At 41.4% G+C, this 22,234-nt stretch overlaps 3 protein-coding genes across 3 annotated transcripts in view; 1 reads left to right on the top strand and 2 right to left on the bottom strand.

Moving 5' to 3' along the window:
* Window positions 1-1,217: 1,217 nt before the first annotated feature.
* pigc (phosphatidylinositol glycan anchor biosynthesis, class C) lies at window positions 1,218-4,799 on the bottom strand. The gene is made up of 3 exons (XM_080016114.1): window positions 4,721-4,799; window positions 2,499-2,747; window positions 1,218-2,337 (listed from the first exon to the last, which is right to left on the bottom strand). The coding sequence occupies exons 2-3, from the start codon at window positions 2,724-2,726 to the stop codon at window positions 1,681-1,683; spliced, it is 885 nt and encodes a 294-aa protein (XP_079872240.1). The 5' UTR covers window positions 2,727-2,747; window positions 4,721-4,799; the 3' UTR covers window positions 1,218-1,680.
* A 786-nt stretch (window positions 4,800-5,585) lies between these two features.
* Window positions 5,586-10,330, bottom strand: tmed5 (transmembrane p24 trafficking protein 5). The gene is made up of 4 exons (XM_080010404.1): window positions 10,040-10,330; window positions 9,081-9,178; window positions 8,665-8,848; window positions 5,586-7,739 (listed from the first exon to the last, which is right to left on the bottom strand). The coding sequence occupies exons 1-4, from the start codon at window positions 10,223-10,225 to the stop codon at window positions 7,521-7,523; spliced, it is 687 nt and encodes a 228-aa protein (XP_079866530.1). The 5' UTR covers window positions 10,226-10,330; the 3' UTR covers window positions 5,586-7,520.
* Window positions 10,331-11,866: 1,536 nt separating this feature from the next.
* Window positions 11,867-22,234, top strand: part of suco (SUN domain containing ossification factor) — a gene marked incomplete at its 5' end in the record, with an annotated part of 63,986 nt that continues 53,618 nt past the window's right edge. The window contains one exon of the mRNA XM_080024354.1: window positions 11,867-11,919. Within this exon, the coding sequence (XP_079880480.1) occupies window positions 11,867-11,919 (53 nt within the window). The remainder of the gene's footprint in view (window positions 11,920-22,234) is intronic.

The following is a 22,234-nucleotide window of genomic DNA, read 5'->3' as shown; positions in this document are numbered from 1 at the left end:
GCTCAAGGTTCAAAGATGTATGTAGGATCCTCTATGTGTGTACATATAAAATGTACCATGGCTGTGGTCGCATCGTCCGTACCTCGATTACACCTATAGGCAAACTGAAAAGGAATAGTGGGCAGCTGACTTCTGTTTTCAATAGGTTGATAATGGTTTTCTAAAAACACTTCATAACTGCTGAAGTCAAAGCAACTGGATGGTTGTCACTATTTTCCTTACAGCATGTTTTTTTGGGAACAGGAATAGTAATAGTTTTTTCCAGGTGGAAGGAACAACATGAAAGCCCAGAGACTTCTGGTAGGTAGGACACCAGGGCCACTGCCAGCTCTTCTCTTCATGACTTCAGAAGAAACCCAGGCAGGCCACCTGGGCCCGTGGCCTTCTTGGGGCAGGTGTGTGAGAACCGTTTCTGTGCAACATGCTGGTCAGTGGGGATTTTTGGATAGTCTGATGCAGGTAATGTATCTATCGCCACTTTTTGCTCCTGCGAGAAGTCAGCTATTTCAAACCGCGCATAGAAGTTGTTTGATTCATTGGCCTTCTCACCCTCGTGTAAAACACTTTTTAGCTGGAGCCATGTTTGTTTGTTTGAGTCCCACCTAGCCTTCTTTTATTTGTGCTTGAGTGTGAGTGAAAGTTGACAACATTGTACGAGGTCCAGCCTGTATTGTATCACCTGAAGCACAAACCTGGAGCCGCTGTGCCCAAGTGCCCCTGAGCTAGAAGGCAAGGAGCTCTCTCTTTAACTAACGTCTTCAGAGACAATGGAAATGAGGCCTACATGAAGTAGATTTTGTTTGCGATGTGTTTTTTTTAAAGAATGTATTGTTTTGTTATGTAACGAATGTTGGTGTTTTACTATCCTGTATGTCTGTTTTACCGGGGGTTTTTTCCGTCACAGAGAGAGAACCTCATTGGGCGGGAAAAGTGGCCTATGCTGTTGTTCACTACTTTTAAGTTGTTCATGTATATCATACTATGTTGATACCACATTCAAAAAAAAAAAAAAAAAGGGATACAAATGTATTCCCCAGGAATACACACTTATTCACCCTTGTATTTTTTGACCTTTGGTCCCCATACTGTTCACAAAAATACATTTGAGCAGGAAAACAAGAGATAAAAGTTGGACATCCAGTGGCAGCAGTTTGTTCAGAACGCATGCAGCTTTCACAATTAACAATAAAGTTAGTAATGGCAATAATGACACTTACTAGTTGTAAAAAAGAGAAATTCTGTTTATTGTAAAATATCCTTTCTAAATATCATATCATTATTAATATAATGATCAAGTGTAAGCATTTTTTGCAGTTGAATAGAGCCCTTGTTCTTTAGCAAGCAAACATTATAAAGCATAGTCAGCATGGAAACCATCCATTAGATTCTCCCATTGTTTCAGGAAAGATTTCCAATGTAATCCAAGGTATCACAATAAATCATCTGTATCTTCTTCAAACTCTAATAATACTTCAAAAAGCAGCAACGTTGGGTTTAAAAACAGTAAATAAAGTCATGTCTTCCATAGCATTTGCCAGTGTTACTGTAACTGTCTTATGTTTAGAGAATTACCTACCGCTGTAACACTGAGTCCAGCACAATAGACCGATTCATATAAAATCTTAAATTTCCAGATGTTTATACTTTAGACTGTTAATACAGAAAGAACGGTCACTTCCCTCAGTATGGGTACAGGCCGAGGTCCTCGTGAATTTCCGCTTCGTCCCAGGGTCCGTGGATGTTGTCCTTGTGTCTCTGCAGCCTGACGAGCATCAAAGGGCAGAGCAGGGTGACGCTCCCGAGGGCCAGGGCCAGGAGCACGGCGCCCCCCAACCACTGGGACCCCAGGCCCCCCACCCCACAAAAACAAATCCCAACACACAGCCCTATGAACTGCCCTGGAGCATTCTCCCGGACCCGCTGCAGCAGGCAGGGCCACAGAGCAAACATCATCAGAGCACAGCTGAGCATGGCGAAGGTGTGCAGGGCCCCGGGGAGCCGGGACGCCAGGCACACAGAGGCGAACAGCGCTGCGTTGAGGCTCAGGCTGCCTGGCGGGGTGGGCTGGGAGTAAGGAAACGACACCAGGTGGGCCAGCAGCATCATGGCCGACATGGCGTACACCGTGTCCGTGCTCACAGACTCCGTCAGCGTCTTTAGAATGGGCGAGAAGCCGAAGGTGAAGGAGAGAAAGATGGCGGCGCTCTGCAAGTCCGCCAGCTGTGTGCGGGGGTGGTAGCCCGTTTCCGGCTGCGGCCTCATGGCTTGGTACAGGCCATAGCCCAACAGGCTGACTACCAGGCTGCTCCACAGCAGTAGCTCTGGAGACAGCAGACCCTAAACAGAGATAGGAAAGAGCCAGGAAAAAAAAATGATCCAGAAAATCAGAGAAAAAAAACAAAACAACAACTGACTTGTTACAGAAACTAGTCTAGCACAGGGCCTCACAGAGAACCATGCCATGAAGACAGGGAATCCCTGCAGGGAGAATACCATACCTGCTCCATGTAGAGCCAGAGCGTGAGGAAAATGGCCACACAGGACAGCTGCTGCCCGACCACGCCTGCTTCTTTGACCACAGCCCAGTAGCAGTACTGCCGCACGCCCTCGTTCCTCCGCAGCTCCTCCAGGAAACGCTGGTCTACATAGTTATCGGGGAACGGCTGCCGCTCCCATAGCACCTTCCGCCAGGGAATAGCAGGACCCGGGACGCCGTCTGGCCCCATCACCTGGATCACCCAGGGAATCTGACGCAGGGGAGGAAAACTGATTAATCACCCGCTGTGTTGTAAAATTCTACCTTCTAATCTTTTCATAAAATGATAAAGATAACTGATATTTTGCCTGACAAGAAAACTTTGCAGTATATTTGCAGTCTTTGTCTAGTGGAAAGCAGTGATTTCCTGCCAAGATATATAAGACAAATTATTCCACTTCTATTACTGCTCTACAGGCATATTCAACTGGTGGCTTGGGGGCCAAATGTGGCCCCGGGCATTTATGTAGATTGTCCCTTTGGATAAAATAGAAGATTGACAATAAACTGGAGAAAAAACCCCCCACAAAAATCAGACAAGGGATTGAAATTTAAATATGATGAAATGTCGTCCCTTAAAAAGAGGCAATTTTCCTTTTTGTCCAACCCATTGCCGCCTCAACCAGTCACAATTTGATTACTCACTTTCTGTCAAACTACTATCCATTTTAAATAGTCTATCATATTATATATAAAAATCAGTGGTAAGGTAGGAAATTCAAACAATCAACAAAGATGTGGCTGTGGAGAAGCAGCATAAAACAATGTCAGATTATAATATCCAAAAATACAGCAATAAGATTTACATTTTTTTGTGTTTTTTTTCTTTTTAGTTGTTTTTCAAGTAGTCATACTACTACTACTACTAATAATAAAAAACATAGCTCCCGGCAGCAATACACAGGGTCCAGGTTAGTCGTCTTAGATATGAATTCGAGTTTTCGCGTAAAACACACCATCACATCGTATCGACACCAACTACAAATTTTCCAGTTCCGATGGAAGGTAGCCTTAGTTTGTGCTGACGCTCGTCTTTACATCAGCATTACTACTAAAACGAGTTCAAAAATGTTCCAGTTCCATTGAAGCAGCATCGGCTGACGTAATGACACGGTGACGATTCTGCGACTAATTGTAGTTTTCCGAGTCCTGGTGACGCAGAATTACTACTAACACAGGTTACAATTTCCTGAGTCCCATGGAACGCATCATCAGCTCATACAGTCTGGAAAATAAGGAAAATAAGGAGGAACAAGGCACCGGGTTAAATGCGAACAGAATGCGTTTATTTACAAAAAAAGCAAAAGAGATAAAATATCAAAGGAAAATCTGGGTGTTGTGTTGGGTTGTCTCAACCCAGCACAGATATTGCCCGAAGCAACCACTACAGAGTGATGGAGTCTACACCACGCAACTTGCACGACGCCCCCCCCCCCCCCAGAGCCAAGTGAATAAATAGCGAATTAGATGATGATGTTACAAAGCACCCGCTCCACAAACGTATCTCGCTTCACCACCCGAAGGGAAGTTGTAGAACCTTGGCGTATGTGCGGTGAGGGATGCCCGAACGTTCGGCTCCTTCCGGTAAATTTTAAGCGGATTTTCACAAGTACTTGTTCAACATATTGATGGACACGGATCAAGCTTCAACCACAAGATGTCTGAGACGTCCCGGTTCTAACAAGACCTCAACAGAGCCCGTGGGTTTAGCAGTTGTTGGGTCCCAGACGCTTTTAGCCACAAAAATGCCAAGGAGAAGAACAACGTTACAAATCGGAGCAAAAACAGTAGAATCCGGCTCCCCACACAAAGTAGTTGAACAGCCATGGTGTACCAGCCTCAGCCTGAGCATGAACGCGGACGTGTATCCCACTTAACACGCCGTCTTTGACAGCTATGGACAGCTATGGCTATGAAATATGCCCATGTTAATATTTAATATATCAGCAGATTATATTTCAGTGTCACGGGAAGGATGATCGTAAACCTTGATAAAAGTGACAACAATTTGACAGCACTCGACTTCCGGTATTTCAGATTTGACAGTACTGTCAACACTTTCCGGCCGTAATCTCGCTAAAACGTGTGACTCGTGATCAACAAGTACTTCATGACAACGGATCGCGTTAGACAAGGTTAAACGCGGGCAAGGACCGAGAAACGCTTCTCATGGTCGTCGTCTACCTGGGAGAGGGATCTGTTCGGAGTCGGCCTCACGCGGTCATTGTTTCGATATCACGGACGTGACGCGATGGCTGAGCGCTCGACGCGCCCCCGTGTGGATACGTTTTCAACAACACAGCCAACGGAGGGCGGTGGTGGAGGAAGTACTCTGACCTTCTTCTGAAGTAATGCAAGTATAAATACCCTGACACAAAATGACTCTTGTTGAAAGTATTAGAATGACATTTCTTCTTAAGCGACAGTATATAAGTCCTTGCCCGATCTAACAGATCCTATAATACTTATATATTTTCTGCATGGTTCTCACGATTACAAGTTCAACAAAATAGAAAAGGTGGTGTCTGAGTAATTCATAAATATACATATATGTATGACCGTATGTATATATATGTGACAAATAACCTCCTGAATATATAAATCCTTATTCATAAAAATAAATAAAGTAACAATTGAATCACATTATTTCAAATAAGTGGCGTGGGATATGACTAAATTAATCATGATGAGCACTTCGAGAGACAAATATTTAATCCTGATTTTTTTTTAGGAGAGCGACTGCAGTGGAGTGGAAGTCCAAAGCGTCCAAGAATATTTAGAGAACTTGTACTTCATTACTTCCACCGATGTCAATAGGCGGTTTTCCTCTTTTCTGTTATTCCTCTCGGTGTGCATCTCATCCAGTAGAAATAAAATAAAACTTCAAGCTGCAAACAACAGTTCTGTACTCAACACACATCCATAAAAGTTCATTTATGGAAGGTTTCTGCATATCCTCATATGGGGAATTTTCAAGGAACATGAAGAATCTGTAGTGAGTCAGGAAACATGTTCTTCAGTATGTAGGAACACAATAAGATACAATTCAGAAAAGTTATAGTCTTTTAATTTATACAGTCAAATAAATATTGCTGAAAAAAAAAAAGAATCCCTTGCCCACCACTATTCCATTTGGCAAATTGAAATATGTCGCTGTTGGCTCCAAGATTATTTCAAACTCTCACTTGAGAACTACAATATCACTATTTTAATTATGCATAAAAATAACTGTAAAGCACTTGACAGAAAAAAAAACCCCATCAGCTTGAATGGTATATAAAAACTTTCGGTTCAATTCATGTTACACTTATATGACAAATACAGTAACTCAAAATTGGGTATCAGTAAAGAACTAGGGACATTAGTTGTTGTTGAAAAAGGGGAAGACTATTCTAGTCTTGATGACTCAAATAAAAATAAATCAGTGCAATATACACACTACAAAACCCCATAGTCCAAAAGCACTGTTCACCGTTCCTGTCATAAAGCATTTAATATATTATTGAAATCACAGCTGAGGGGACGTTGGCACTTGAAAGAGCAACTCAGAATCCAACCAGTAGATGGTGGCATGGTGCTTCTAAATGGGTCATAAGTGACACGTTCCCAGTGCTCTAGTTTTAATACCATTTGAGAAATCATGAGGAAAAAAATATATAGATTTGTGTTACTTGGACAACAAACCAAGTTAAAAGTCACAAACAGACTAAATCCTGTATGAAGTTAAGGAAACCTTGACTCCAGAAATATGAGTTGAGAAGACACTAGAGCCTGTGTGACGAGCAGCTACATACAGTGCCATGGGGGGAAAGAAAAACATGGGAAAGCTAAAGCAGCCAGGGCAGTTCACCTCCCATTGGTCATGAAATTCCTGCTCTGCAGTGGTAGCGATGTTGGCTTTCCAGGTGTCAAGTGTGACAGAAATAGTCTCCTGTATGGCAAAGACAGGCAAGCTTAACATCTTCACAGGCAAGGTGGCTGTAACCCGACACAGCTGACAGCAGCCCCAGGGCCAGCCCGACAGACGGACGCAGGGGGGTAGCTGGCTGTCGTTTAAGTCAAAAGTCAGCGAGTCACACCAGAGGAGGGTCAGGCAACGTTCGTTAAATGATTTGGATGTGGCACATCCCCTACTCCGCTTTTCCTGGGAAGCCGAGGAAGACTATGAGCAGCAAAACTCAACACTTGTTTGTAACAGAGGTGACCAGAGAAAAGGTATGTCACTTGATTGGCCATCTAGGGAGAGAAATGTGTTGTTCCTGGCACTGGGAGAGATGTCAAGGGCACTGGTAGTGGCAAATGGCTGGCAGCAGAATGCAAAACCTTGAAGGCATCTCAGTAAGTTGTGGTGGTAAAGGCTCTGAAAACATGTCTGATGTGCAGAAAGAGCGGTCGTAAACCCCACACACCAGTTGGAAGACATTAGTCAAACTGTGCAAATAGTAGACACTGATTCTTCAATGAAGTCTGATTATTGAGCGTTTTTCAAAAAAATGTCAAAAAAGGCAGTGTCAATTATGAGGCGGTTGGGCTGTTAAATCTTCTTTGGGCTCGTTCAGAAAATAGTGACCGTATAATTTTCTGCCACTTTCTTATGTCACTTTCTGTGAATAATAACAGTAGAAATGGGGGTTTTAAAAATTAAACAGCCTGACGGTGACAGGAATAGTCTTTCCCCCCCCTTTCTCAGTTTAGACTGAAAACTACTGTGAAACTACCGACAGCTGCTAGATCCTTTTCCAGACTCCTGTCGTCCTCCAAACACCAGCTAGTTGACAGAACAGAGGAGCTCTGTGCATATTTGGATTCAGCAAATACTTACCACGTCTCTAGGTTTGAGTCAAAAATGTTAAAATGTGTGCAGGTTTCTGTGTGCTTGTGCATCCTCATGTGGAGTTGTGCACCAAGCGCTCAGCTCTGTAGAAAGGGTAAACGATTCTGTGGGCTAGTACTGTATGTTAGATTCCTTCCCTGCCCGGTGCAGTTAGGTGCGCATTTTCCTCTTGTCGTTGAACAGCGAGCGGAGCATGTACACCTGGACGCCGGACACCAGCACCATGATGACCAGGTTGGTGAGGGACCACATGTTCACGCGCTCAAAGTTGCTCTCCTGGATGTTGCGGTCGCGGGCCTCAAACGCCCGCAGCACCGTCTGAATCTGGACGCTCTTCCCCAGCCGAGCCTTCACGCTGTTGATCGTGTCCTGCGGGAAAGAGCAAACAGAGATGACAGAGTGAATCTTAGTTCTGCAAGCTGGGACGGACCGATACCGATTCTGAACCTCAAACTTTAAGTATCGGCCAACACAGAGTATTGATCAGATCAATTACTTTTCCTGGATAGTTAAGACAAACTGTTGGTTCAGTCATCACAACGAGAAACACTCACACATGTTTGACTCTTGGTATCAGATATATATATATATATATATATATATATATATATATGGGGCTTTCTCCAGTACCAAAACCATACTTTTGCTTAGTACTGTGAAAGTCCCCTTTCCCCTTTCTTAATAGACACTGGATGATAGCTCTATCTCCTGAGCCGTTGCCGCCCCGGCGACTGTAACTGTGACAAAGGGTGATAGAAATTAGCTTGACCTCAGGCCCAGTGCAGCACAAGCCAGACAAGCTAGCCAGGAAGATGGTAAAGCCCCTGGGTCTGTCCCACAGCGTTCTACCTGGTAAAGTTATTTGTGCTGCCAGGAAACCCCCCCCGCCACAGCCGTAGCGGCGCTTCCTGCACTTTCTCAGAGACTCATGTAGCAACCGGGGAAGTAACTTAGAACACATAAAACAACTGGTAAACACCACAAGCTGCTGTGGGGAGGATATAGGGAAGAGTTCATCAGATCGTCCAAGTTTGGGACTCTTTGTAACTTTGTTTACTGGGTCACTCTGACCGCCCATCCAGACAGCATACGTGGCACACTGGCAGATTGTTATCAAATAACAACTGGAAAGGGGAAAATTAAAAACAACTGTCAACAGCTAAATCACAAGGCCAAAAAAAAACAAAAAAAAAACCCCAAACCCCCAAATTTTGATTGCTCAAATAGAATCCCATTTATACTAACAAGTACAGTATACCATGACATGTGGCAGGGTTTAAGAGTTGGACCGTACCATGATGTCCTCCAGCTTCATGTCCAGCATGTCTGTTCCATGGATGTACTCCTTCCAATCCTCGGGGTCTTCTCCCTCTGGTTCCATGTTGTCCAGGATCAGCTCGAAGAAGATCACCTTCTCCGATAAGGAACTGAACGTATTGTCAAAGCAGAACATGTAGTCTCCGTCTTCTGTTTCAACACTGGGGGGGGGGGGTAAAGCAAGAACATGTAGGTATTACTGTCTTTCAGATCTTCGGTTTTGTCATGAAATTAGGAGATTGTCATGTCTTGATGCATAGTTTTCGAGATAAAACGAACGCTGACCAAAGAATTCTCACAATATCGGGTGTAAAATAATAAAGGCAGTTATACTGAGAAAACCAGAGTTTAATTTGGAAGATTCATTGACAAACAGACAGACTGGCAACTTACGTGTGTACTCCATCTGATTTCCGGTAGTCACTAAAAAGCACTTGCCCAGAAGGAGATGAAATGTAGAAATCAACATCAAGGCCTGCACCATCCAACACCTACAGACAGTGAAACACACAAAAAAAATATATTAAAAAAAAAAAAAAAAAAAATATATATATATATATATATATATATATAAATAACACCAGGTCTCATGGTCAGTTGGAGTTTTTCCATCCATGCTCAATAAAAGCTGATAAGCACATACTGTAGGCATGACTATTTAGTCTTCCATAATAGACACAACGAAGAAGAAATAAAGAAAAAGTCCCAGGATACTATATCCAACCCTTCAAATCGTCAAACCAGAAAAGCAGAAGCAAACGGAGAGAATACCATATCTTCACACGAATACGGCATCCGTTGTTTTTCTAAAAACACATCACTACATATACAAATATATATATACTACATATCCCCTTTTTCTGACACAAAAAAAACTCCCATGGCCTCATGTGCTCACAAAGTGCTGAGTACAAGTACAAGTAGTGATGAGGAAATTCACTCTCGTAAGAGTAGGTTTATTAAAAGACTACTCCGCAGTGACTTATCGAGTTCCCCTTTTCACCCTGTGCATTTATCCAAGGTAGACCAACACACCAAACACTTAACATGCCATTACCACGCACATTATTTTGTGCACAAAATAGTGGCGATCGTACTGTTAACCAAACTTCAGCTAGCATACATGCATACTTGATTGGTCTATATGGGAACAGTGACGTTCTTTGTACCAAAATGAATCCCGTAAAAGTACAAGTAGAGTTAAAGGTGAAAATGTACTAGGGGGCTGTAACAAGTAGTCGTTCGGTAACTAGTTCACTAGTCGGTTATTATTGACAACTCCAGATGACCAGGTGAACAGGTGACTTGCCTGTTCAGAGACACATACACGCGGTTCAAACGATAGTAAATACCTGGTATTCAATCTCCAGAGAGGCGTCCTTCTTCATGCTCTGGTAGAAGCACTCCTTCCGACCGGCGGCCAGGGTGAACGTGAAGTCGCTGTCCATGGACTGGGAGAAGGCGGCCAGCACCAGAGAGCCGCCCGGCAGAGCAGAAAACACGCCGAACCAGCACAGAAGCACCACGGCCGCCTCCATGGCGAGCGGCGATTCGCACTCGATGAAAGTCCAGGGCAGCCGGCGGCTTATCAGCGCCCTCCGCGTAGCGACGGCAAAGCTGACGGCGCTCGCCTCAAACTTCACTTCCCCTCGACGCTTGGAAAGCTCACGGCTCGCCTGCGGAAACGACTCAACTGCAAGGACCCCGCCTGTATGAAAAGTAAAACATTTAATAGAAAAAAAAAAACCGCGACTTTAAAGGAGCTGGTGGCGTGCGGACGCATTTCAAGTTGAACACCGTTTGTGATCGTTTATATTTTATTATTCATGGTTTGAATCACACCCGTTAAAGAGACCACATCGAACAAGACGAGTTCGAAGTGGGTCCTCTGTGGGCTGCATTCTGGGAAATGGAGTTCTATGACGCAAACGTGCTAAAATTAACCCTCGCCGTCTTAAACAAAAGTGCATGGGAAAACCCTAATCCAAACCAAACAAGTCGAATAAATTAAAGATGGATTGAAAAGATTGGATCTTAATTACATCCCTGCAAAATATTGTTTAGTTTAAAAGGACTATGTTATATTAAAACCCTTCTAACTGTACATAGAATTTATCTAAGTACAGTTAGAAGGATTTGAAAACAACATAGTGCTCAAAATCGAATGTAACATAGTCCGTCAAAATCAAGGTTATTATTTCTATAGTGCATAGTATATTTATTTTGCATCTTGTACAGTGCTCGATCTTTGTATTTTTTTTTTGGGATACTTCCCGAATAAAGTGTTCTATTTTCTTATATTTGTATTACTCACACTTATACTTTATTAATTATACTTACTATTAATGTACTCTTTGATTATTCTCCATTTCGTGGCTAACGTGATACCTGCTGTAATGGCATGCATGTAACAAATAAGTTAATAACCCTGAATAATAATAATAATAATAATAATAATAATAATAATAATAATAATAATAACAATAACAATAGTAATAATAATAATAATAATAATAATAATAATAATAATAATAATACAAACTTCTAGAATATTAATAACTTGTTAATAGATCAACATAAGATCAAATCAAATGTGCTATCGTAGCGGCGAGTAGCATAGAACTGTTTCGTCGTGGCTTGGTCAATATTATCCCATCATTCGATCGAACTATTTCGCAACCTTCTTCAGGAAATTGACATAAAGAACAGAGGTGACGCGTCCCTGTCCAGCCTCGCCAAGTCAGCTCAAGTGCATTTCGATTGGCCGATGCATTCACAGCCCTGCCCCTATTGGTCAGCGGCGGAGCAGCGTCTTCCCGTATCGCTCAATGACAGTTCGCCTTAGGTCAGGATGAAGGGGCGGTGCTGAGCAACATCTCTGCATTCTGATTGGTCCATGCATCCATATCCCTGCTCCTATTGGTCGGATGCTGAACAGAGACTTCCCTCACCAACAGCCTTCCATCAGTCTACAGCAGAAGCCCCCGAGAGGAGGCGGCCAGCGGCGCGTTCAATGCCATCGAGCCCGTGCCAAGCGTAGCTCGGAGCCGCATCACATCTTCCCTTTGAAATGTTCTCGGACTCACCGGTGACGAAACACCGTCTCCATTCGCTGACTTGAAAACCCCGAACCACCCCCCCCCCCAAAGAGCGAGGATGTTGGTCCCCGCGGGAAGATGATGAAGAGGCTGCGCGTTGTGTCGGTGTGCCTCAGTGTAGCGCTCCTGTGCTGGTAAGATCCTCCAAACACTCCTCGGAGCGGTGACTCACGCCGATGGCGACTCGAACTGTGTTTCGACTGTTTTACAGCCCGACGAAGACAGTACAATGTTGTTGGTGTGCGCCATCATCGCTATTGCTAACGATACTAGCTGCTGCAGTGTCTGGGGGCTGATGGCTATTTGCACTAGTTTGACCAAAGTGTAACTGGGATGATTTAAAAAAAAAAACAACAAAAAAAAACAAAACGGCAAAGACAGAATTTAATAATATTATTTTTTTGAGAAGATAGTTAAAAGTAAAAAATATATACTAATGGCCACCAACAAAGCTAGCTATCCTAACCTGGCTACCCTGTACACATTTTATATCGACGCAAACTTACACAGTTAACCATTTCGTGCCAATCGTTGATAAGGTGTCCTGTTTATTAGTCAGTTTGAGGTTTACAGCATATTTCCATTTTAATCGAAATTCTTAACGCTCTTTTGTTATTGGCCATTCTTTTGATGTGACCAGCTGTGACACCGCAATTTCCTTCAGCGGATGAATTATCTATCTATCTATCTATCTATCTATCTATCTATCTATCTATCTATCTATCTATCTATCTATCTATCTATCTGTCTGTCTGTCTGTCTGTCTGTCTGTCTGTCTGTCTGTCTATCGATGCAAAACAGAATCAAACTGCCATGTAAGATGTAAAGGGAGTGTTACTGGTGAGCTCCTTGTTGTAGAGTATTTAATTGCATTTATTTATGCTACACGACTTACAAGTCCTCATCTCCTCTGATTTGTGTATCGTTTTGGCTGGAAACGTTAAAAGTAAACTGCAGTTACCTTTGCTTCAGACAAGAACATTATGAAGCCAAAGGTTAGTGTTAAAATGTGTTTGGAGTTAGTGTTTGCATCCAGCAGAGGTGGAAAGAGTACTGTGTAGAGACTTGGTTTGCTGAAAGACTACTCAAGTAATTACTTATTGAGTTACCTTTTTCACTCTGTGTATTTGGGGTAAATGTCTTTTTGAGTTGACATTGGCTATATGCCATTTGTAAATAATGTAGACCATCAAAATAAATGAATCGGCCATTTTTATTTTGTGTATGCAACAATCTACAATAGTAGGGACTATACAGGAAACAATGAAGTACTTTGTTAGAAAATAACTCAAGTAAAAGTAATTACTGAATTTAATTTACAGCAAAACAAAACATCCGTATGAAGCTATTCAGTCGAATATAAAACATTGCAAGTATTTGCCCGTCTGATCCATGAAATGGCAAAAAACAGCCAGGGGTCTTTTCGGACCCTTGATAAATGTATTTATCTCTCTTGAGTCTTTGCCCATTAACGCAGGTAACAATACTCGGGGTTAAAGGTAAGGGGATTAACAAATTGGCTAACAATCAACGTTCTCTCAAAGGGTGACTCAACGTACCCGTTACCTATCCAGCTTGCAGCCATCTGCTGTACTGGTTGATGTCATGTTCTCCCAATTATTATAACTCACTTTTTGTAGAGTGGGATGTCATGTAGGGTTTCATTGCAACTTTCTTTACATATCTCAAATTATTTTCAAGGAAAATATTTGATACTTTTCAATTCCAATTCTGCAAGTTGTACAGTTCAAATAAGCAGTTAAGTAGTATTGTCACCTAACACCCTCTGCTATCAAACTAAGCTCATTGATGGAGTATCATCTCTATGTCATTACTTTTCCACACAATTTGGTATATTATGATTAACAAGAGTTATTGTAGTAGGGATTTATTTATGTTAAGTTACTGCTTGTCGTAATGGCACAGCATCCGTGCCACATATTTTCCCCTTCACTGCCTGTTCAGTGTTTCAAGCAGATTTGACTGTTGATTCATTTATTGATTGGGACAAGATTCAGCTTTATGTACTGCCTTCAGCTATAAATGATGAGCTATTGTGGAATCTGATGTAGTATGTTTGTATTCATATTACTAAAAAATACCAACTAGTTTATTGAGTGAATTTGAGTTTATTTGGATCTGGTAAAGGATACAAATCTTATTTTGCTAAGTATTACTTTATTAGAAACTGTTTTTACCATGAGTCAGAACAGTGGTTTCACATTTGCTACTGTTTGCATATTTTAAAAACTGTTTGGTAATATTTAAATGAGTCCCATCATTTCCTCTTTTTCTGCGATCCTGTATTACTCACATGACCAATAGAATAAAAATAGTGTAAGTATATTTGTGGAGGTGAGTGTGCAGTTTATACAATGCTTTGAAAGTCAGCCTTAATGGTTTAGTTTTCTTTTACTTTCCTATATTCCTAACCATATTACTTTGCAGCTTGGCTTCTACTGTGCTTATTAATTTTTATTGATTTACAATATATTTGAATTCTAAGTGCAAGTCCTGTGCATTATCCTCATCTTGCGAAGGCACGAAAATGACAGAATTTGTGTCATTTGCAATTTTGTTTTCATCCGGCTTTTCTCCAAAGCACATGATTTGTTCTGCTCTTGACATTATTGGGAGTGTTTGTCAATGGGTGCCACTTATGAGGTTAAGTATTCCCAGAGAAGCAATAAGAGAGACCATCAGTTTCCCCCCTCTGCCTGACCATCATCTCTGGTTGACATTCTACAAAATTTGGCACATTTTAGTTGGATACTGTATGATACATTTCAGTCCTTCCCCAGCTTAACCTCTGTTCACTTTTCAGTTGTGAAAGAGGATTATAGGCTTGCGATGCCAGATCGAGTGGACGCTTGATTTCTATGGTGCAGCATGTTTTCATTTTCCCACAGCCAGTCTAATGACCATGCGCAAACATGCACAAACTATGTGTCAAACCCATTTACTGTTACCGTGATCCCGTCGTCTTCTTGCCCCTTGGTGCCAGGTCTTCACGGAGGGCAAGGGGGATGTGTGAGGGGCTCGTTTCTAAGGCCAAGTGGGTTTTAAGCATGGGCCAAAGTATCTGGTGAAGCGGACTGGTATGCTCTGGTGTCATGACTCACCTGGCAACCACATAATTGGGTGGTACCGTGGTAACTTACTGTGATAACTGAGCTTATGGAGAATAACTTTTGTCCAAGGTTTTTCAATTTTTTTATTTTATAATTTATGAAAATATTTTGGCTGGTACGCTGTGGACTTCAGGTCTGAATCGGTTACTGTAAGACCAAGCTCGTAAGTGCTTGAGGTCCAGTGTTCGTTCTGCATATGAACTCCATGCTGTATCAATGCAGCAGAATGGGCTGGGTGCACTTACTCTATGTTGGCCTGTCTGTACATGCTAGCCTGACTTTCAAAAACCACCTGCCACCGGTACTGATCTTTTCAAGCATTCGATTTTAACTTTAGGCCCTGAAGGTATCTGCCAGAGTCTCGTAGCATCAATCCCTTTGCTCCTCCTATGTAGTGTTTGTAAGCTCTCCACCACAGTCCAGGTAGTGACCCGCTGAAGTGCTGCTCATTTTTTATTTTATTTTTTTTTTCAAGAAAGGATATTTTTGTTTGGTGTGTCTTAGTGGATACATTTGAGTGACAGCTCTAACATTTTGACTGTGAAGGCTTTGTTTTAATGGATTTCTGAGGGGGAATTTGTGTCCTCATCGTTGTCGTAGTATCGAGGCTTGGGCCGATTTATGATTAAATTGTCTATCTGCGATCGACTCCATCGATCCCGGTGGACATTGATGACAGACGTTTTTTTGAAGTGACATGCTTATCCTTATGTAATGTGATTTAGTACTCACATACTAGCCCAGTGGCTATTGTATTAGCTGGGAAATTGCATTGCTATGGAACTGCATCGTTTAGGATGGAGCACATCATAATTTCATAGGGGGGAAAAAAAAAAAATGCTGGCAAACATTTCCCTGAACACTATTGACAATTCACTCAGTCTGAAATACATTTGCAATGATATTTACAAAATGAACTGGAAACACAAGTTTAACTTTACCCCCCCTCCCGTCTGATCAAATGTGATGCTACCAGCAGTATGACATTTGGATCAATTACAGACAGAAGGCCAGGCAGCTGTTTTCAAACACACTAAGTTTTCTTTGGCAGCTTGCACACATCGACACAACTCAATAACTTTAACAACTTTATTTTTGTTTGTTTCATGTTCTAATGTGTGGTTTTTAGCTGCAATAGTTCAGTTTCATTGCAAGTATAATGGCACATTAACAATGTTGTCCTGTTATGGTGGTATTCCTTTTTTGTGTGAATTAAGATAACACTTTCAGGAAATTCAGGAATTGTTTTTACTGTATTATTGTATTGTGAAAGAATCTCATAACTTGCAAACTGTGTAGGCAGGTTGTTTTCATAAATAGTTTTGCAAAATATACCCTGCCAGAGGTCAGCATACTGTAAAAATGCACAATATTTTGGTGATATTACTCATCCTTGTAGGGATGCACCGATTGTGAAATTCTTGGCCGATACCGATGTATAAAATAACAATTTGGCAGATTGCCGGCGTTTTCTGAGTTCCATTAACGCAGCCTCACTTACAGTTTTCCGAGTTCCCGTGGAAGCAGCATCACTTCCTGCTTGGAGTGCTCTAGAGAGATGTGTCTGTCTTCTAAAATCAATCGCAGATGGCGTCGTTCTCTCGGACGCATAAAAAAAAGAAAAATTATAAAATGGTTAAAATGGGTAGCCAGACATACTTTGGCAATTAGAGCCAGAAGGCCAGGCAGCTTACTTTGGCAGCCGTTAATAAACCAAGTTAAGTCTATGTGTAGGGAAACACTGGATAAACATTGGCCACTGCATCGGTGAATGTCATCTTATTTGCCGATAGGCAGATGGCCGTGAACAAGGCAAATATCGGCCGATACCAATCTAGGGCCGATAAATCGGTGCATCCCTACTATAATCGATGCTCGGTAGAGTTGTATCTTAATTAAGTTGACTACCTATTAATTGGCTAATTTGCTTTATTAAGAGTTACGTTTGTAGGCTTGTAATCACACCTGGTTGAAAGTAGGGGTGGACGGTATAAACCGTCATTATGAATGTGCCCTACGGTATGGATTTTGATTGTACCGTGCTGACTGTTAGAGCCCTCACAGATCTAAAGAAGGGTCAGCTCTATTATAGATTTTTCTATACATATCAATTATGAATATTTAAAACAGTTTCAATTCTCATATTCCGCACTATTGATATACCAGTACCAGCTACGCTTCCTTACTGTCTCTTCTCTCCGACAGCAAGGCTCACACACACACACACACCGCTGCACTGCCTACATCGCCCTGTCCCCTCTCACTCACTCACAGTATGCTGCGGGGAACAGGACACGGTGTCTCTGTGTTGGGGGGCTACGTGCCGGGCTGTGTGCGGGGCTTTTGTCACAAAGTGTGGGTTTGTGGCGCAAAGAGGTTGTTTTCCTGCACCGGAACTTGTTCTCCAGCTCCATTGCTAGCTCTGTTAGCCCTTCTAGCTGTCCAGCCCATAAGTAAACCCATAGCTATGCTAATGCTATCTGACTAGTCCTCTAGTTTAGCTGAAACATTAATGTGGAGATAATTATTTATTAAATATTAAAATACATTTAAAATCTTTATAAAATGTATTGATCTTTTTTTTCACTTTGTTCAGCTTGATTTGATTGTATTTTATGGGAAAAAAAAAAAAAAAAGTGGTTTTCAGAGGTGGAAGTTACTTGAGAAAAGTTTTTGTATTTTTTCTATCTATTTCATTTTTGCACAATAAGTGTTCTTAAAATACTATGAAAATTGTCCTAATACAGTTAAAAGAACAGTAATAGCTGTCATGTAGTTTCCATACCAGTGCTTTACCTCTTCAGAAGCACTTATATTGAGATTTAAAAAAAACCCGAATATAACGTGATATTTACCCTTCCCGTCCCCACTTCAAATTATACCGTTATATTCATTTTAGGCCATACCGCCCAGCCCTAGTTGATAGGTTTTTACCTTCAGGTACTGTGTCTTTCCCTGTTTTTCCAGGGTATGCTGGATGTCTATGGTATGTACTGTAGCCACACATCAACACGGATCCCGGAATACAACACCAGAAGTGGGAACTATCCCTGACAAACCTGTTTCTTCTTCAAACTCTGTGTAGGATAAGATGGTCTGTGCAGCCTTTGACTCACTCCCTGCCCCTAGAACATGTTTAGTCCCCTCACAGCCTGGTGTTGAGTAACCATGTTTTTCCCTCACCCGCAACGTGCATTGAATCAATAACCAGTAAACATCAAGGCTATAGATATTTGAAAGACAAAGTTGTTTTTTTTCATGTTTATATCATTGCCTGTTAAACATTGTGAATATTCCGTATAGCGCCTCATTGTTTTCTTGTAAGCAAACAGAAACTCTAAAGGATTGTGTGTTCTCTGCCCAGTCTGGATTTTTTCTCACTTCCTTGTAGGTGCTGTGAGTACAAACTGTTCAGTAAAATGAGGCAGTGTGAGGTAGAGGGCCCCCTCGTAAAAATAACTGTGTCCATTCCACATTATAAAAGCTCCCAATTTGCAGTAGTGTGTGCGTGTTACATTACAACATTATTCTTTTTCTTGTGTTGCCCATTAACCGCAGTGGTCAAGGCTGGTCAGTTGTTAATTGTTTTTCTTGTCTTTTAACTGGTTTATTTTTTTTCCCCCACTGTCTCATCTCATCGCCATGTATATTTGCTCACTCAGCGACTATAGCTTTCCTAGCCATCCTGCAATTATGTGACCCTCCTTAAGGCTTCCTTGTCTTCCCTTTAGGGTTTTGGGGAGATTTTTTTCTATGCCTATCTGAGTGGTTAGAGGTCTTGGATATTTGAGTTTTTTTTTTTTTTATAATGTTTTGATGATACTCACTGCTGCGATACATTGGTTCCACAGTCAAACACATACTGCACATTTTTTGTAGTACTGAAAGTTTGACACTCTTGTTAAACTGTTCTTGGCAAATGTGACATATGATTATCCAAGCTGGCACACCCACTCAGCATGAAATAAAACTATTTCTTCACACTTGTTCCGCCTCTTCTTCTGTGAGTGAGCGTCTACAGCATTTTTCTTCACGAGTCGGCTAATTATATTGGAAAAACCCTTCACTTTAAAACTTTCTTTCGCCTGGTCGCTTTGTTAACTTTTACTCACGCTGGCTAGTAACCTAATGGTAGTGAGAATTGTTTTTGTTTAACACTGGCTTTCACGGTATTGCAACTTCATGACAAACAACGACCAACCGCACCTCCATTTTTCCCATTGGAGGAAATTACAGGGGGAATGCAGGAAGCCAACTAACAAGAGCTGGCCTTTTAAAGAAAAGAAAAAAGAAAAGCAGCATGCAGGAGAAATGGAAGCTCACATAGTTTGACTGGCTCTAAGAAGATGTTACTTACTTTAGCTTGGCAGATGGACGACCTTGCAGTCGTCCATCTGCCCCTCCACTGTCCAGTCCTTTAATGTCAAACATGATTTAAAGCATGTGTACCTACATGGTTTTTCTCTCTTTTTTGTGACTGTGTTGCACAACTCTCCCATGAAAAGCCATAATGACATTGCTATCTCATGGGGCTTTGTCTTTGTGTCTTGTACTGTATTTTATCCTTATATTTCTTATATCTTCACTGTCTGTAATGTTTGATTTTGAATTTATCTTTAACAAATGCATTTCCTGAAGCATAGCGACAAGTGTGTGAATTTCTTTGGTTAGACTAGGCTTTTGTGTGTAGTTCCCAATTATCAACACAAGGGATTTTACATCAGATCCTGTGTATTCAAGCTGTACAGAATTTTGGCTGATGCTTCTTTTTAAATGTGCATTTTAAATTACAAACAAGTTACAAAGGGCTTTACAGAAAACATCAAATAAAACCAAACCTGATAATTAAAAGAGAAGATGCACAGTGGGACAATAATATAGATACATTAACAAGCAAGCATATAGGTAATCAGAATCAGAAATACTTTAATAATCCCAGGGGAAAATTACTTACGCAACGTAACAGGCAGCATGCAGCTTTCGCACACGCGCACTGACTGTAAAACAATATTAAAGCAATTAGCAAATTAAATAAAAATGTGATGTCAATGAGATGTCTATGCCTTCTGCTTATGGCAGCCATACATTCCAAGTGGATTTGTGGTATTTCACCTTACATTTGCCATATTCCAGCCACTTTGGCAGCACAGTGTCACATTCTGGCTCTGCTTCCAGGGACCGTCTGGCGGGTCCACAGGATCTACTCACAGAGCCTGCAGGGCACGTGGAAGTGTGTTGGTTAGCGCTGTCTTTGAGTCTTTTAAGCACGTGGTGTCTGTTTTTTTTTTTTGATTTATGAGCTGCTGATGTCTTAAATTCCTCCTTTTAAAGACTTGAGCGGTGTCCGCATATTTTCCGTGCATGTTGTGCACACAAACACACTCACACACCTCAGAAAACATCTGAATTCATACAGCCTGAACTGTGGAACTTTCTGTATTTATCTACTGACTTGTCCCTATCGCTTGTTTTCTAAACCCTTCTATACTAACCTGTTTTTCAACAGACACTCGACACTTTTCCCTCTTGTGTATAATACTGAACCCTCCGACCCCTCTCATCCCCTCCCTGTTCTCCCCCTTCTTTCTCTTATCTTCCTCTTTCCCCCGTAGCCAAACTAGGTTGTCTTACACAGTGTGGCCGAAAGTGGTGACGAGTTGGCATTAAATCTCAATCTAAGAATATGCTCGGACAAAAAGCTCTTGGAAATTTTATCATTGGAAATTCAGAGACTTGAGTGCCCTGTTTACTGAAGCTAGAATTTGACAAAATGAACAACACCGCATTTTCTTTAGATAGCTGCTCATCTTCTTGTTCTCTTATGTCATCCCCGTTCTACTGTGTTAGGATGTCTCATGCCCGGCCTGCTGCGTTTGTTTTAATTGAAGAACCAACAATAGCTGGATGAGGTAGAAGCATGTCACTGAATATGACCATTGGGTGTTTAGTTCAGTGGGGAATGCCTTTACCCAACATGCGCAAAATCGGGTTGGTTGCGAGATATTGTCTGCCTGTACATTTTAGGTAAATGTGACACAATGGAACTAGCACACTGAGCCTGCAGCCAGGGACAGTCTAATGTTCTCCCATTTGCTGCGTACCTCATGAAGCTTGATGTCATAATGTTCTTAGAAAAGTCCCAACACTTCCAACAGAACTTAGACATCACTTCTGGTCTGCACAAGATTTCCTGCCCACTGGTCTTGCACGTCCAAAGTTAGCTCCTAGTGGCCAACCCTTGAATCCTTTGGGTCATGGATGGCTTTTTTTCTCTCAAATGAATGAATCTCTTAATTAAAAAAAAATTATATTTAATATAACATTTTGACAACCTTATTTAGGCTATGGGGGATTGGCTAACAAGTCTCTGTCAACAAACCCTTGATAAAAGGAACTATGTGAATTAATCAGAGTGTTGTTTAACAAGTTACCTCCATCAACCCCCATCTTCTTCTGATAATGAATATTATTGATGAAGGGTTTGTCTTTGCACGTCCTTTGCCAGACCTTGTTGTCTAAGGAGAGAAGCCTCTCTTGAAAGCTTGTCTTTGTCAAGAGATCTCAAGAAATCCTGTTCGCTTGTTTCAGTCAAGTTTTGCTGGGAGACTAAAATACAGTATTTTCCAGTGGTTGTGTTGCTCTCCAGGTTCTAGTGAAAGGGACTTTCTGTGAGCGTAACGATTGTACAGGATCACATCAGGTGAAAGGAGTTTTAAGTAGTGAGGCCGCAGAAGAAAGCTGAATGCTAGTGAATCAAGGTTGGATCGAAAATAACAATAACAGTAACAGTACAGTGAGTTTTGGTGGTATTTTAAGGGTGGAGATTGTTGTGTTTTTAAAAGTGGGGACTTCTGCCCCCACAATAATGATGTTTTACTGGCATTGTTTATATCTATGTTAGGCATGCTCATAGCAACTAATTTCCCTGACGTTTAAACAGTAGATTCAACTTAGACTGCTCGACTAGTCAAAGTCTGAAATTGATTTTTGACCAGGAAGACATAACATTTCAGTGCAAATTACAGTATGTCAATAGGTAATTTAAATGTGTACATTTATTAAAAATATTTAATAATCATTAATATTTAATTTAATTTAAACAACTAGTATTTCTGGTGCCGACTAGCGAGAGTAGCAAGTTTAATCGACTAGTCGACTAATTGCGCGCAACCTAATGTATGTATGTATGATTGCAGGGCATTGATTGATTTGATTTTTATCTATGGATTGGTTTTTTTTTCTGGCTACTGAGTACACATGTTTCTGTTAAGTAATTGGAGTTTTTTGGGGGTCTTTTCCCACTGGTGTGGTTTTAAAA

Source organism: Zeus faber, assembly GCF_960531495.2.
Source record: "Zeus faber genome assembly, chromosome: 1".
Taxonomy (NCBI): Eukaryota; Metazoa; Chordata; class Actinopteri; order Zeiformes; family Zeidae; genus Zeus; species Zeus faber.
This window is presented reverse-complemented; position numbering and strand designations above follow the sequence as displayed.